This window comes from Mastomys coucha, unplaced genomic scaffold (assembly GCF_008632895.1).
Source record: "Mastomys coucha isolate ucsf_1 unplaced genomic scaffold, UCSF_Mcou_1 pScaffold7, whole genome shotgun sequence".
Taxonomy (NCBI): Eukaryota; Metazoa; Chordata; class Mammalia; order Rodentia; family Muridae; genus Mastomys; species Mastomys coucha.
The window spans coordinates 93,269,214-93,286,775 of NW_022196913.1; the positions used below are offsets into that span (position 1 = coordinate 93,269,214).

The 17,562-nt window shown below is 38.3% G+C and overlaps 1 protein-coding gene across 2 annotated transcripts in view; it reads right to left on the bottom strand.

Annotated features, from left to right (window-relative positions):
- Positions 1-17,562, bottom strand: part of Taf2 (TATA-box binding protein associated factor 2) — a 58,258-nt gene that overhangs the window by 27,847 nt on the left and 12,849 nt on the right. For both annotated transcript variants that reach the window (XM_031357930.1, XM_031357929.1), the window contains exons 8-17: positions 17,342-17,455; positions 15,113-15,212; positions 13,537-13,622; positions 11,423-11,558; positions 8,890-9,044; positions 8,129-8,243; positions 7,732-7,841; positions 6,779-6,844; positions 5,137-5,389; positions 2,337-2,477 (exon numbers count right to left, since the gene is read on the bottom strand). In XM_031357930.1, the coding sequence (XP_031213790.1) occupies positions 2,337-2,477; positions 5,137-5,389; positions 6,779-6,844; positions 7,732-7,841; positions 8,129-8,243; positions 8,890-9,044; positions 11,423-11,558; positions 13,537-13,622; positions 15,113-15,212; positions 17,342-17,455 (1,276 nt within the window). The remainder of the gene's footprint in view (positions 1-2,336; positions 2,478-5,136; positions 5,390-6,778; positions 6,845-7,731; positions 7,842-8,128; positions 8,244-8,889; positions 9,045-11,422; positions 11,559-13,536; positions 13,623-15,112; positions 15,213-17,341; positions 17,456-17,562) is intronic.

Consider the following 17,562-nt stretch of genomic DNA (forward strand, 5'->3'; position numbering starts at 1 on the left):
AAAAAAAAAAAAAAAAAAAAGAAAATAGAGATAGTTGCAGCAGAACGGCAACTAGTACCGGTCCCCTGCACAGCACCTTGCTTGCAGCCAAGGCTACATGTCACCTGCCGTCAACAAGCAAGCAAGAAAAGCCGGCACTGTGAGCTGAGCCAGGCAACTTCTGACTCAGAATATACTGTCCCATTCTAGTAGACTGGCTATGAGAAAGGTCTGCCCATACTCCATACCGTCGTTCCCCACACAACCAATCAAAGGCCATTCCTTTCTCTGTGTGTTATGAGTGATGTAGATATGACTTGTATAAAGTTGATAAAAATCAGTGATCAGTAAAAATTCTAGAAAAGCTTTAGAGCAGAGGCCAGCTTATAAGAAATCCACATGTGATACAACAGGCAGTACATGCAGTTACTAGTTCTTTCCTCCTAGTGGGGCTGCAGTTATTTCTTGTTAAGAAGCTGTGAGATGTAACCTACTTACTACTTAGCATCACACAGAAGGGAAGATCTCAAGCGTCTCATTTATTCTCACCACATGCCTGTCAGAGCAGCCACTCAGACTCACATAAGAAAATACAATCATAATGATTCAAATAGTTTACAACTCAGGTCCAATAATTCTGTGTAGGTGATCAGTTAAAACAGTTTAAACATAAAATTGACTCAAATAATTGATAATGTCTTACTAATGTGAGTGCCAGTGTTATGGAAAAAATTCGTTTGACTCTTGTGGAATGGGCCTGTCTAATTTTTCTTAACATAATTAGTAAACTGTTATTAAGAAATGCTCAGCGGGACAGTGGTGGTGCATGCCTTTAATCCCAGAACTTGGGAGGCAGAGGCAGGCAGATTTCTGAGTTTGAGGCCAACCTGGTCTACAGAGTGAGTTCCAGGACAGCCAGGGCTACACAGAGAAACACTGTCTCGAAAAAAAAAAAAAAGAAGAAGAAAAAAGAAATGCTCTATCCTGTTTCTGTCCAAGAAAGGAAAAAAGACACCTCCTGCTCCATGAGGTGGTACTGGGGATTAAACCAGGACTAGGACCTCATGCATGCTAGGCAAGCACTCTACAAATGAGATATAGCCCTAGACCAACGTACTCTATTGCTCTATTTAAAAATTTGTTTAAGAATTTTACTCTTGAACTCCTGATACCCACATAGTCTTATCTGGGAAGACTTTTCATTTATTTTCCATTCTGTCACCCACATCTCTTTATTTTTTTCTTAAGAGCTTGATGTACAGATATCTGAAAATACGTAATGCTCAGTGATATTATTTAGGAGTGTTTTTGCTGATATATTTAAAGATAGATTATTTTATGCTGTCTTCTGTTGACTTCAACAAATTGTACAGTAGATTGCCTTGATCATTGCATTTGTTGTCTTTGAAATGTATATTTTGTCTTTTTAAATTCATTTACTTTTCAGGTATGGCTTTATGGTTGACTTTTAAAGATAGGGATAGATGAAAATTTAAGGAAAGCTCAGATGCATTAGATTAAGAATATTTGGGTTTGGGCTTGTTTTTATTTGAGTGTGGAAAGTTATGCTTTATAAGTAAACAAGTGGCAAATACAGATGAAATAAAAATAAATGGAAGAAAATAAAGAAGAAAAAGTCTAGGAAAATGAAACAATAAACAAAAATGTAAGTGAAAGTAAGCCATAAGTGATGGTTACTGCCTGTGATCAGTGCTCAAGAGGCTGAGGCAGGAGGAGTACTACAATCTTGAGCCATCTGTGCTTTCAGAGTGACTTTGGAGCCCATCTGGGCCACTAAGAGCAGGTTTTGTTCTTCAGAGAACAGAAACAAAAGAAAGTATATAATCATTATGGGGAATAGTCTCATGGACTTACATACAGACAAAAATACATTTAAGTTTATATTTTGAAGACAACAAAGAGGGCTTGAGGGGAGGTGTGTGGTGGAGACAGGGCCTGAAGGAACATCCACCACCACTGAGATCCCTAGGTTCTGGGAGCGACACCATAGCTGCCAAGGGTCTAATGTAAGTCTGCCCTACTCACTGGACAACATACTGGACTCTGGTATTAATATAATGTTAAAATAGCATATACATGGTTAAAATAAAATACAGAAAGTGTATTGATTATTTGAGATGAAAGTAAAAGAAAACCTGCTAAATCATTGGGCAACTTGGGAGGAAAAATCATTTTAAATAAACAGATCACATCATTACACAAAAAAAAGAAGTCCACACTTGTCATATGCAGTTTCCAAGAGTTTGTGGTGAGCATTGATAAAGTTATGTTAATATAAAAACATCATAAGGAGCATCGATAAAGTTATGTTAATATAAAAACATCATAGGAAGTACCTTCTGCAGAAAATAACTCTGAAAACTCATGAAGTTGTTTGTTTTCACGATGTTGGGACAAGTTTTACAACAAAACATTCTAGTGAAGAGGGACTTCATGGCTGGTGGTCCCGTCCATGTGCTCACCATTGAGTTTGCAATCTGTAAACAGTCAGAAGACGAAGAGCTTTCCGTCACCATTATGAATACACTTTGAAGGCTAAATGCTTTTCTAAAAGCCAACATTACAGTTCTTGGAAGTGGACACAATATGATATTGTATCACCCATTTCCTTTCTAAGAAAATATACAAAGTCACCCACCAAGCAAACAAACCACCAACCTCATCCAAGACGAATCAAAAACCCCACTATGTGCATTTACAAGCTTTGTACAAGTTAATTTCCAAATGCCAGCATCTCTTGTATTTAAGGAAAATGTTCTTTCAAAGGCTTCTCGGACTGGATTTCTCCCTATCCACTTATGTAGATAGAACTCTGATATTTTAAGCTCATTAAAGCTAAAAATCATCATGAGTATGAACCGTCCCTCAGACCACTCAAGCGAAGGCAAGACAATATGAGGTATTGTTTATTAAGAGAAGAATACTGAGGCCTGAGGCAAGGCGAAGCCATGGTGAATGGAAGTTCCTGGTCAGCGGAGGGCAAGTAAGAGCCTCTATCCACACCCCAAGTCATGTACAAGGGTGGTCACCTGTAAATGCTTCCATGTTGATATCTACCCACTACTCAAGAGCAAAAGCCAGTGCTGAATGAATGGTTGTTTTCTCTTATTCAAGCCACGGACCCTACTCTTGCCAGTAAAATCACTAGTACTCTGCTGGAGACTGCCACCTTGGAACGAGTTCATAGGCTTAAGTCTCCAGTGTGGCTCACTCCAAGGCTGAAGGCTACAGGTGTCCATGAAGCTATAGCAGCTGCCCAGAAAGCAATCCCACAGCGGTCCTAGCTGTTTATACCTGATCTGGGCATATGGAAAGAAACCCATGCTTCACAGAAAAATACAGAAATACCTCAAATTTAAACACAATAAAAAAGATACAAAAGATAAAAAGAAAGGAAAAGAAACACTGACCTGCATGTACCAAGCAAATGCTATGTTTAAGTAAGCAAAGCTAGCCCTAGATTACTTGATGCAAAACAACAAATTCACAAAATTATAAAATATAAAAACAAATTATTGTATTAGAGACTCCTGGAAAAAAGACTTTTATCAAATTATAAAACCTTACAGCATTCCTTCCCTTAACTGTCTAATTCTTTTTTTTGTTTTTTAAAGATTTATTTATTGGTATATGTAAGTACACTATAGCTGTCTTCAAACACACCAGAAGAGGGCATCAGATCTCATTATGGGTGGTTATGAGCCACCATGTGGTTACTGGGATTTGAACTCAGGACCTTCGGAAGAGCAGTCGGTGTTCTTACCACTGAGCCATCTCACCAGCCCAACTGTCTAACTCTTTACTGTGAAAAAAGTTAGATGTTAACTCTATTTAGCCAACAGAATTGATAGCTGATCCAGGTCATATAATAAGGATTATAAAATGTCTTGCTTTAATAAAAATTATTTAAATAGTAAAGAAAAAAATGCTTTAGAAAAAATCCCCATAATATTGAAATTTTAAGGGCATATAAAAAGTATCTGAGATAAAGGAAATTATGATTAAATACTTTATCCTATGGTTTTATGGCTCTGCTACAATTTTAACAAAAATCATAAGACTATTTGGAGTCCCAGTGGAATATATCCCTAGCAATTAATCTCATTTTTTTCTCTAATATCTGAGAGCACAGAAAGTCAGCTGCATATTATCAGTAAAGTCAAAACAAATATAAAGTGTTAGCATCCACTGAAATGGGAATAACCCTATTATCTAGGTGTTGTGAAATACTCAGTAGACAAGTGCTCTGGTCAACCTTCTGTCTGCATTCTTCTGGATCCAGATTTTTCTTTAATCTAAATACTGCTTATTCCTCAGTGGTAGTGAAGAACGCCTTTAATCACAGCACTTGGGAGGGAGAGGCCGGAGCATCTCTGTGAATTCCAGGCCAGCCTGATCTAGAAGAGTTCTAGAACAACCAACAATAGACACACACACACACACACACACACACACACACACACACCCCAAACCTGTCCTAAAAAAAAGAAAAGAAAAAAGAGACTGTTTATTGATAAAAATATAGTCAATTATTGTAAATTATCACTAATTTTAATTCCAAGACCAAAATAAAATAACTACCACAATTAAGATTTGTTAATTTTATGTATTCTCATGTAAAAACATAAATCTCTACAATCACAATTTCTTTCCATTGTTTGAAGATTTACTTATGAATGCTCTGTTGTTGGCATGTATGCCTGCAAGACAGAAGAGGGCATTCGATCTCATTGTAGATGGTTGTAAGACACCATGTGCTTACTTCAAACTGAACTCAGGACCACCAGAAAAGTAGCCAGCACTCTTAACCCCTGAGTCACCTCTCCTTTCCCTAATCATAGACTTTCTAGTCAAAATTTTTCTTAGCTTAAAAATATAGTTGGCAATTTTAAAATGGAAAAATTCTCCTTTGTTTTCAGTTTGACAATAATGACATATTTATACATATCTATTTTTATGTCAAACATGTTTCTTTCAAACCAGTGATGTTAGAAGCATATGGTACAAGACTTCAAAAGAACAAGTTTTTTTGTTACCAAGAAAAATTTAAAAGACTCTGGTGAATTTTAGTTCATTCTTGGAGCCTTTGTGTAAAGCCAGTCTTCTTGCAATCTTCCATCCTCCTTGTAACCTCACCTTTGCAAGACAGAAGCACGCTGACATTCTCACTCGGTAGAAACACTGCTCTTGCTCTAGTATATCAGTGAGTGCAAGGCGCGATGCGGGCGTGGGGAATTTTTCCAAGGCCAAGATGGATTCCTGCTGAGCAACAACATCTCTCTCATAGCGGAGCTCATACTGCCACATAAAATCAGCCTGCTCAAACTCCACCTTCCTCAAGACAGACAGATCTGGGTCTATCCTTATCCACAACAAAGGGGAATCAGCACTAAGAGAAAACACAATATTAAAACTTACCTCTGGGAAACAGAAACAAACAGACACTATGCAGACCCTGCTCTAGACAGTATTTTCATGTTGTTGAGTTTTATTGTTGCCATATTTTAAAATCTCAACACACTTTTCACTGTTACACTAACTTTCTCATAATCTTACTAACGAGATCTTTAAGGATATGAAGCTTGTCACACAGGATACCAAATTCCAAATTTTCCACTGGAAATATTTTCCTGGGCAATTATGAACTATCAAAACACAAATAATACAAATTGTCTTTGTTTAACTTTCTATAACCTAAAAAATGCCTATAGTATAAATGTTATCCCTTATTGGAAATTCAAAAAGAAATATAAAAGAAAGCATTTATTCTACTGGACTAACTTTAGTTGATATTTAAACACTGGGTGCATGGGTACTTTTCTCAAGAAAGCTCTGAAATTATAATTTGAAGGTCCACTGGTTTAGGCTCATGTATTTAAGTAATATGCAAAGTAAAACTCAAGTCTATGTCACTATTTTGATCAAAATAATACTACTTGTAATAATAATTCAGTTTAACACTGAGTGTTCATTAAGTACTTGATATAAAAACATTTTACATGTAAGAAATATCAACCAGTAAATATCACAATCAGCTATAAGCCTAACAGGTCGGGGAGATGGGAGCAGGAGGATCAGTAACTCAAGTCCAGAGGCTAGAGACAGGTCAGTGCTTAAGAACTTTTGTTGTTCTTACAGAGGAGCCAGGTTCAATTCTCAGCACCCACAGGGCAGCTCATGACAGTCTATAACTCCAGTACCAGGGAAGCTGGTGCCCTGTTAGACCTCCACAGATGCCAGCCAGGCATGCATGTCATACACAGACATACATGCAAACAAAACACACTCATGCATATAAAGTCAATTTAAAGTTTAAAAAGGAAAAAAAAGGTCTGTCTTAGGAAATACCTTGTCTCAAGAAACCAAAACTAAATATACAGTGGAGAAGAGTAGTACACAAACTGTTTGCAAACTCAGACAGCCTCAACACACACTCTGGAGCACTGTCCCAAACACAATCAATAGGACCTGGGATTCACTTGAAGTATAAACTTCAGGCGCACAAATAATGTAAGGAAGCAGAAACATCATTTTAAGATTGTTCTGAGCCTCATGTATACCAATGTGAGAAATACTACTCAAGAAAGCAAGAGAGGGCCAAGGTTGCGACTGTGCCCACACCTCCACTACTGCATGTCTCATCCAGTCGGCACATAACTTTACATATTTAATGAGTTATGATTTTATTTAGATATTTTTTCCTAGCAGTTTCTCCTGACTTTAACTGGTTTTAAGAACATACATTTCAAAAGTAATTACATACTTTTAAGTAACTTACTCCATTGCAGAAAGATCCATATCGACTTCTTCCCCATTCATCAGTGGAATTTTTTTCTTCTTGTTCCTATATTTGAAGAAAAGTAAAATTGAAAACTGTGTGATTTCCACATCAGAATGGAGATATCAAGCAGGCAAAGTTCAAATAAATGGTTTCATGAAACACTGAAAAGTTTCTAAAAGTGGAGTGAATGCTGGCATAGAGCATGAAAACCAAATTTATCTCAAAGCTAGAGAAAATGAATGTTGATTTATTATTATTATTATTATTATTATTATTATTATTATTATTATTATTATTATTAAAGGCTAATGGAAGCAAAACAGCCTGCAATATATGACTACCCCTCACCCCACAAAAAAAAAAAAAAAATTATAGCCAAACAACCATAAGCAAGTTGCCAGTGGTGGCATATGCCTTTAATCCCAACGCTTGGGAGGCAGAGGCAGGCAGATTTCTAAGTTCAAGGCCAGCCTAGTCTACAGAGTGAGTTCCAGGACAGCCAGTATATATATATATATACCCACAAGCATATTGGGAGGCAAAGGCAGTATACAAAGTTCTAGGCCAGGCTAGACAACAGTGAGACTCTGTCCTAAAAATAAGTAAATAAATATAAAACATACTTAATTCCAAAGACAAAGGTGTTTCAACAACAGAAAGCAAGAGTTGAGTGTGTGTTGTGTTGAGGTGCATACCTGATTCTGACACTTGGAAGGCAGAAGTAAGATCAAGGCTGGTAGAGTTACATGAATGAGCTACTGTCTCAAAAACAACAAAATCAGATTGCAGACAGAGTATGGATGGCATTGCTACTTTGATGTAGCACAGGAGCAAAAGCCAACAGGTAACATGTTCTTCCTCATGCTATACAACTGGACCCTTACTTAGACGTTTTTACATACAGGATTTGCAGTTTCTTCTCCAGTGCATAATTATGACTCACTGCCTACCTTCTGCTTTTGGAGTGGCAGGGTATGTCATGTTTAAGGCTGTTTTCTTCAATTTGCAAGGTATGGTTGAAGGATCCATCTAACTCTTGCACTGTCACTTTAAGTGGTCCCTTTAAAAACAACAATAGCAACAACATACTATTTAAAGACTACTAGAAAATGGCTAAGACATAGCCCTACCTTTAAAGACAGATAAGATATAAAATTGTGCTACATAAAGTACAATGGCTGCTGGTGTCAAGGACAGGGGAAGAGAGGAGCGCATGCTCTGAAGGCCATCCAGACTCTTGCCTAAGCACAAACTCACTGAGATTCATCAGTCACCCCAGCTTGAGAGCCCCTCCTCTAACAGAACTGGAGACAACAAAGCAGCATGCTCCTCTAGAAAAGCACTTACCACATACTTCTGGGTACCAGGAGAAGTGTAATCTTGTTTTATTTCTAGTTCTAAAACATTTCGTTTTCTATTAAATGCAAAACTTCCGTAAAACTTTACCACTCCACTCTGGTCTCTAAAATATTGTAAAGGAAATTTTACATACTGAAATGAAAATGTGCAAAAAACAAATAGAAACAAAAAACTATTATATTAATAATCTTCAAATGTATTCCCACTACATCAAAGTCTCAAAGTATAAAGTTTCATTATATCCCACATGTCAAAATATTCAAAATTCTTTTGAAAAACATTTACCAGATTAAAGAAAATTTCTGAAACATTAAGAAGCTTGTATTTTGAAAGTAATGCCACTCTACTGGATTCTTAATAGTACCTTGAAGTGAAAAATGTAAGAATTGCCAAGTTCTAAGATACCATTCAAGTTGTGCCAAGCCTCGAGCATATTTCAAAGTCAGCAGACCATTTCATCTTATAAGTAATGTTATAAGCCAGTCTGCTAGAGTACTTACCTTATCCACCATGGAACCTACCTTCTATTCATATTAAAAAGTACAAAATATGCCAAAATTTATAAATAGAGACATCAATGTTTAAATATGAATCATAACTCAATTCTTTTGGAAGGAGCTTTAGAAGATATGCCACAGCTTAGTTATTTCTGTTTTTTAAAGAAGTAACAATGAATCACTGCCCTCTTTCCCATCTTCCACACAGCTTATCCCTTCCCCATGTTGTTGAACTGCTACTGGAAAGGATACACCCACTGCTTTATTAAGGGCTGGATGTCTTTGCCAGAGACATTGGAAATGGACTTCAAAAACCCGTAGGTGGAAACCAGCATCTGGCTCCACATATGTGACTGGAACTTCTGAGATGAAGCAGTACTGGCCAGACTTAGTAGTTTATTGAAAACCTGCAAAGACAGAAGGGCATATAACACTGTTTCCAATTGCACACTGCAACCAGTCTGCACTGGCACATCAAGTGATCATTTACAGAAGGTAAAAATTATGTAACATATACATTTTTCAGGTTAAATACTGTAAGGAAGAGAGACACAAAGATATTTAAAACAGGATATAAGAGCATTGTTCAGAGAAACATTCCTGAATGCTAACATAACACTGTTTATTAAGAAATACAATATGTAGTACCTGCCAAATCTTACACAGAAATTCAAAACTAAGGATGCTCATTAGAAGCAAGCATGGTACTCTCATGTCATAAATCTCATGTGTTCTATTTGAACACATGAGGGGGGATGGGGAGAGGCGTGGGGCTGAGGCTCAGCAGGATGGCATTTACCTAGTGCCTGTGAGATTATCATGGCTCACCAGCATTATAAAAGGAAACTCATAAATGGCATTAACATCTATACCATTCTACAAAGGACAAATGCCCTCTCATGGCACACTTTCCTCATTTATATTTCTGTTCTTCAATCTTTAGAGAAAACTTATGTTACCGCCTTTATATCAAGGATTAAACCCAGGGCCCCATCCACATTAAGTCAGTACTCTAATTTACTACATCCTCAGCAAAAACTATTTTTTTTTAAAGTTTTTGTTTTAAGCCTGTCTTTAAGAATGTTAGCAAGGGGGCTGGTGAGATGGCACAGAGGCACTGACTGCTCTTCTAGAGGTTCTGAGTTTAATTCCCAGCAACCATATGGTGGCTCAGAACCATCTATAATGGGATCTGACATCCTCTTCTGGTATGCCAATGTACATGCAGGCAGAACTTTGTATACATAATAAATAAATCAATCTTTAAAAAAAAAAAGGAATATTATCAGGCAGTGAGGGGGAGGCTAGCTGATATTTTTAATGCATCTATCAGTTTGAGAATTGTAATGGTTTGCATATGCTTGGCCCAGGGTAGAGCACTATTAGGAGGTATAGCCTTGTTAGAGTAGGTGTGGCCTTCTTGGAGTATGTGTGTCACTGTGGGCATGGGCTTTAAGACCCTTGTCCTAGCTGTCTGGAAGCCAGTCTTCTGCTAGCTGCCTTCTGAACAAGAGTTGGAATTCTCAGCTCCTGCAGACCCACATCAGCCTGGATGCTGCCATGCTCCTGCTTTGATGATAATGGATTAAACCTCTGAACCTGTAAGCCAGCCCCAACCAAACGTTTCCAGTATAAATGTTGCCTTGGTCATGGTGTTTATTCACAGCAGTAAAATCCTAAGACAGGAATATACCTCAGTGATAAAGCATTTGCCTAATGTATACAAGGTCATATATTTGATCCTACTCATCTCAAAAAATAAGAAAAGAAAAGGAAAGGAGAGAGAAGAGAAGAGAAAGGAAGGAAAGGGAAGGGAAAGGAAGGGAAGGAAAGGAAAAGACAGGACATGACAAATGGGGAAGGAGAGAAAATGGGCCAAAAAGCAAAAGTTATATGTTTACATGAGTAATCTATCTATCTTGATTCTACTATTTCATCTCCTATATTGTATCTACTTATACTAAAACTTACTTTAAAATAGAGTAAAATTTAACAATAACAATAATGCAATAGATTGTACCATCTTTCTCTGGTGTAAAGTAGACCACCTGAGGCCAGGTGTGTGGCAAAGGAGTCCCTCTCTGTATGGAGGCCTTCAGAAGCCATTTTGGGAAGCTGTCAGTATGAAACCTGAGTTGTGTTGGAGACCCTAAGCTATTGGAGGTGCAGAGCCATGGACAGCTACCAAGGTGAACTACACATAAGGAGTGGAACGAGCTCAAGAGATAGAAGTGTGTTGAAGGCAGCAAGGCCAGAAGGGTAGAGCCAACTATGCAAGCCCTTTAACCCTGGTTATGGAGCTAAGGGATTTCAAATTTGTCCTGCTGGGTTTTGGTCTTGCTTTGGGCCAGTATTTCCTCACTGTGCCTCAATTTCTCCTTTTTAGAATAGCAATGTGTATTATATACCATTGTCTGTTAGAAGTATGCAATTTGCTTTTGATTTTACAGAGGGTTATAATTAAGAGACTGCCGTGAGTCTCAGATGAGATTTTTGACTCGGAAACAGTGTTTTGACTATGGCAGACTTTTGAGGTTAGACTGGATGTATTTACCATGATGATATGGCCACAAGACTATGAGAGACACAGAGGAGGATGTGGTGGTTTAAATGAAATGTCCTCCATGAGTCTCAGGCATCTGAATACTTGGTCAACTCTTGGTAGCTGTTTGAGGATTAAGCAGTGTGGTCCTGCTGGTGGAGGTTTGTCAATAGGAACAGGTTTTGAGGTTTCAGAAGACTCCAATCCCTTTAATGTTGTTAAGTTCTTAATGTTAGCACTTACTTGCAGCATAAATTCCATGCTGATTCTATTTTCAATCAATCTCATCACAAGGTGAGCTTTACACTGAAACATGGTGTAGTACTCCCAGGACAGTGTATGTGGATGCTTTATTGAAAAGTGGAGATGAGATGCAGGGCTGAAAAAAAATAACAAAGCTGACTAGTAAAGAAATAAAGTAGAAAAGAGACTTTACATTTAACATAAATGATTTAAGCTATTCATAATTTTCCACGATTCCAAATTGCTACATTAAATTTTACACAAGTACTTTTGCACAACAAATACCAAAAAGCAGGGTTTTTATGATTCTATACATAGAATCATATGGAAGAATATCAAATATATCAAATTATACTTTCATAGTCACTGTATGGTATTCCCTCCAAATTCAGTTTTACCTGTACACATAAAATAGGTTTAAAAAAAAAAAAACAAAACAAAACCCAAGCACAAGGCCCAGGTGCAGCTCAATTGATAATATATGCAAGAATCCCTGGGTTTGATGCTGAGCACTAACAATGCATTTGAAAAGTATGTTATTTATGACTGTCTTTGTTTTGTTAATCAAACCGCTGTCATACTGGAATATAGTATTTGGGGAAACCTGCATCCGTGTTCCTAGGCACGGAACACTGTTATCTGGTTCTGGAATGTATGATCTCTTATATTCTGTTTTGAGATCAGAGATGTGTTTTTATACCAATACCCTCAAGATACAATGGCTGAGTAAACACGTGTATTCCTAAACAGAGGCACAGCATAGCAGAACAATATGAGCAAAACAAACCAAAGCACAGCAGAAAATGTAAATATCATGGTTCCATGTCCAGCACCTAGGAAGTACTGTAGGAGTTGGGTATGGGTCTTCCGGTCTGATACAACATGGCACTGGCTGCCTCCTTTTGAGAGCATACTCGCTTTCTGTCTTGGGCTGTCTTGGTCTGGTTCAGTTGCTGCAGCTTTCCCTTGCAGGTTTCTCACATCTCCAGCTTCCTAGAGTCTTGACTCCACCAGGCACTTCCTAAGATGGTCTCAAGAGGTCTTTTCTAATGTCCCAGAATAAAGTACTTTCTTCTTTTAACAGTCTTAATCTCCTTGGCTACCACTTCCCTTTAAGTGTTTCTTTTCTGGGCAAACAAGGTTTTTTGCTCATAATTTTCACAGTAAATCTGTCTAAAAGCAGTCAGCAAAATCCATACCAAAGCTTACTAACTGGGCGACCTTGAATCTCAGGATAGGCAAATAAATGGCCTCTGGCTCAATTCCAAGTAGAGTTCTTAGTCATATTATAAACTTCTTGAGTTGGTCTTTACTGCCCATATTTCTCTTGGTATCTGATCTTCTGAGCTCCTAATAGAATTGCCCATTAAACTTACAGCAGTCTGGAGATACTGATGTCTATATCTCCAAACTGTTCCAAATTCCTTTCAAAATTTAGTTCCAAAGGCTTAAGAAACATGGTTAAGATTAGAGATAGTAGTAACAGCTCTACCTCTGGTATAAATTTTCTGTGTTAAACTTTTTGTCTGTAACAAAAACCTGAGCACAATGACTGGGAAGTGGAAGGATTTATTGTGGCTCAGCTTAGTCCTCCCTTTGGAAAGGAAGTGGCTGAGAACAGCTCTGGTCTCACCAGAGGTGGACAGCAAGGGGGAACTACAGGGTTCCGGCTCTCTTTCATTTCATCTAGCCCTGTACTCCAAAAGCTGCAGCAGATATCAAGGAGCTTCTTGTCTGTTCAGCATCTTCGCACAGACTTACAAGTGAGCTTTGGGGCATTTCTCAGTGGAATCAGCTTGACAATTCAGGTTAACCAGAACAATAAACAAAATAACTACTTCCATATATTTTTAAGTTTTATCAAGGCTAGAATGACGAAGATGAACTAGGAAACTTAGCATGTCAAACAGAAAAGCCTTACATTTTTAGGCTTAAATTCAGTTACAGTCATCTTGCGTGATGCAACAGAAATGCAGAGAGGGGATCTGACAAATGCAGTCAGTGGCATCACACTATCATCATTATGGTTCTGGCCTTAGCCAGTTTCAAGGGACACACTGTAAGGGACTCCTATACGAGGCAACCCTTAAGATGAGGTTTATAATATCACATACTTATCCTTTTCTTTTCCACCACCAAATATGGGATGCAGTAAAACTCCCCCAGTTTTCAGTTCATACGCCACTATTTTATCTAGCTCCTAAAAAAAGACACAAAAGCAAGAGTAAATGAAAACTTCTTCATATAATGATTATTAGTACCAGGCCACAAATTCCCTTTCCTGGAATCAGATGTAAATATAAGATAAGCAAACTATATCTGGAGAACAGCTTGTGGTTCTATGAACAGACCAAGCTACACAAGCTGGATGAATGCTAAGATTTGAAAATCTCCCTGTATTTTGTGACTTCAGAGCTCGCTAGCAGCTCAGTAACTTTTCCTTACAGCTCTTTTCAACCTCTCTGATTTGTCCTCTAAATTGATGTATTCCTTCTCAGTATTTTGCATCTGAGGACTAAAGCAACCAAAAGGAAGTTAACTGAATAATGTCAATAATATATCAACTTAAAATGACCCTATTCTTCTCTAGCATATAATGCCCATTAAAGTTAACAGAAAAAAAGGAAGAGAGAAAAGCTGAAAAAGACAACATCATAACTATACTGGACATTCATGAAGTTTAAATAATATCAGACAGCAGAAAACAGTGGCAGGAAGCATCATGAGATGGTGAAAAGCTAACTGGATCCTGACAATTCAGCTGGTTAGTCATATACTTTACTAAATAATTTAACCTCTATGTACCTTAGTTTCTTTACCTGGAAAGTGTGGGTAGTAAGAGAATTAAGACAGTCAATATTATTTTTAATCACAGTACTATTTATTGTATTATACACTGTAAATGGTTATTTTTGAAATGAAGAATAAACTCTACCAGTGCTAAGTGTATGAATTCTCTAGCAACTTTTTGGACAGAGTGTTAATCTAATAATGATATTAAGGTGGGGATTTTTCTATCTGAAAACAAGGAATTTAAGTATCTAATCTAATCCAATAATACCATTAAAGTGTCTATGTGCTTGATGAGAAACAGATATACAAAATACAACTTTCATTCTTTGCCTTCATCTTTAAATAAAAGGAAAAATATGTGCCACTGACAGAGAACACACAGTAGGTATTGAAGACTACCTGACATATAAGTAGCTACTATGTACAAAACACCATTTACACTGCAAGAGCAGCATGCCACTCTCCCCCATGGAGCATGCACTGCCACTACATCATCCTTCCCCAGGTTAAACTTGGAAACAAATGTAGGAAGTTCAGTTATAACTCTTTTTTCAGTGATGTAATTTTCATTTTATTTGAAAAGAGTTAGCTATTTTTTAAATGATATTTTAAAAGTACATTACAGTAAGTAAAACTGAGGACAAGGGGGCTAGCAAGATGGCTCAGTGGGTGGAAGAGTTTGCTAAAAGCCTGAGCACCTGAGCTTGATTCCCAGAACTCAAGAAGAATGAACTCTAGGAAATTGTCATCTGAGCACACATGCACCCTAGCATGTACACTGCCAGCAACATACAAAATAAATGCATAAATGAATAAAAGACAGGAGACATGGAAGTCAGAAAACATTACCATATATTACTGACTTACAAGTAGAAAACAAATCTCTCTCTTGTTTACCTCTTTAATCCAATGGTGGTACTCATTGACTCCGAACGTTTTCTTCATCCACAGTCCATAAATATAGCCTGAAATTCCCTTCAGTACCCACTCATCAGACCTAAGGAAAGTCAATAAAACTTTTAATCACTAAAGCATGGCCAAGCAGGGTCAAAGAGACTAACAGAAACATTGTGATATGGGCCACTTATATTTTTAGGCAACTGCAGCTTACTAACAAGTTATCAAGTTCCTCATGTCTTTTAGGCTGAGCTGCCCATCCAGCCTTCTTCACATCTGGGTGGATCTTTAACTTTAAGACTGCTAAAAATCAGCCGGGCGGTGGTGGCGCCTGCCTTTAATCCCAGCACTTGGGAGGCAGAGGCCAGCCTGGTCTACAGAGTGAGCTCCAGGACAGCCAGGGCTATACAGAGAAACCCTGTGTCTCAAAAAAACAAAACAAAACAAAAAAAGCCTGCTAAAAATCAAATGCATATTACAAGGCCTGACACACTGTAAATAGTCAGTTGACTTCCTCTGGAATGAAGTACTAAGTGTATGACTCCCCTAAGAGGTCCTGTTTTGGACAGAGCTTGCGTCTGTATGGGCTGGGAAAATGTAGCTCAATGACAGTGATTTCCCAGCATGCTTGCAGTCCTGGGTTTGATCATTAGGATAAAAGAAAAGAAAAGCTCACAGTGCTTTTGAATTTAGCAGTGTAGTCCTCTGACTGTGGTACATTTCTTCATACCACTGTTCAGACTGTCTGCCACTAAAGAAGTACTTGCCCATAGTCAGGGCTGCTTAATTCAAAAGTTCACATTTGCTAGGTGTTCAGGCACATTCTCCGCACTTGGAGGCACGGGCAGAACAGTCAAAAATTCAAGGTCACCCTTAGTGTCACAGGTGAGTTCAAGAACATCTCAGGCTAGGTTCTTGGACAGGGAATGTTTATCAGTGACAGAGTGCTTGGCTAGCATGTGTGAGGCTCTGAGTTACTGGCAACTCCAACCCCATGTTCTTTATTGTGACGCATAGGCATAATTTTCATACCCTGGGCTTTATAGTATCCTTAAGCTGAACTGTTTAATGGTTGTACTTTCTCCAGGGAAAAGGTAATCGGCACCAACCATTTACTGACATACATCCATCACACATAAACACACACACAGCGTTACATTTGCAAAAAATAAGCAGAATCTTACATTATTAAATATAAAAGAAATTACAATCTCAAGGAAGTTTTGTAGAGCTTTAAACTAAGTATGCGTGGCCGAGTGTGTAACTTCCACTGCAATCCTAGCATGCAGTAGGCAGACAGGCAGATGTTAGTGAGGTTGACGCCAACCTATACTACACTGCAAGTTCTAAGCCAGGCAGAGCTACAGCGTAAGACTTCTTCTCAAGAAACAGCCAAACAATAATACAAAAGTCATTCAAGTTAAAGAACGGAAAGATCATCCCTTTTTTGTTTTCAGTGTCAGGGCTCTGACTGAGGGCCTAACATCTACGTGAAAGCGCTCTACGTCTGAGCTGCACCCCAGCTTCAAATGTGCTTCTCTTTCTCTGCTTCCTAGAAAACTGAAAAAAATCTAAATTAAAGGGCAAATTCCTACACCATTAGCACTGTTGTTGAAGATAATTATTCTGCTTTTAAAATCACCTCCAACATTTTTCTATATTTGAACACTGACATGAGAATTCTAATTAGTTTTCTGTACATCCAAATCTGCATTCTATACAACTAGGACAGTTTTTAAAAATCTCACTTTTATGGTAAATAATATAAGGAACACTACTGTTTGTTTTGTTTTTTGAAACAGGTCTCACCATGCAGTGGGGACTTCATCTCAACTTGCTACATAGATCAGAATGGCCTTATACTCACAGAGATCTACTGGTTGAGTGCTGAAGTTAAAGGCATGTGTCCCTGTGCCCTGCTAATTATACTGACTTTACAGTCGAAAATAATCCCAACACTTATAAATTATGGGCAACAGTCAGCTTGTAATGCAAGACAAGAAAGAAAATGAGAGTGAAGCATGTGGCATAAACCAGTGATGCCCTTGGGGGGCGGGAGGGGGTGCCATCTGTTCAAGGGCAGACTCAGCTACATAGTGAGGGTGAGTATAACAGGGGCCACAAGAGACTGTCAAAGAATAAGAGAAGAGGGGAGGAAAGAGGAGGGCGGGGCAGGGGAAGTCAGCTTTCCTGATCCTTTGGCTCGTCTGTAACTCTGACATTACTCACCAGGACATTCTGGATATGAAACATCCAAAGAACTGTTGTGCTAAAGACTGTGCCAAGCAGCGTCGGGTCAGCGGCGTCTCGTCTATAATCATCGCACTGTGCAGGAGATTTGTGCTGAAAGCCAAAGAAGGCACTCAGGACCAAGACACGCATAGTCAGCCAGAGTACAGTAACTACACTCTCGCCAAGACACGCATAGTCAGTCAGCCAGAGTACAGTAA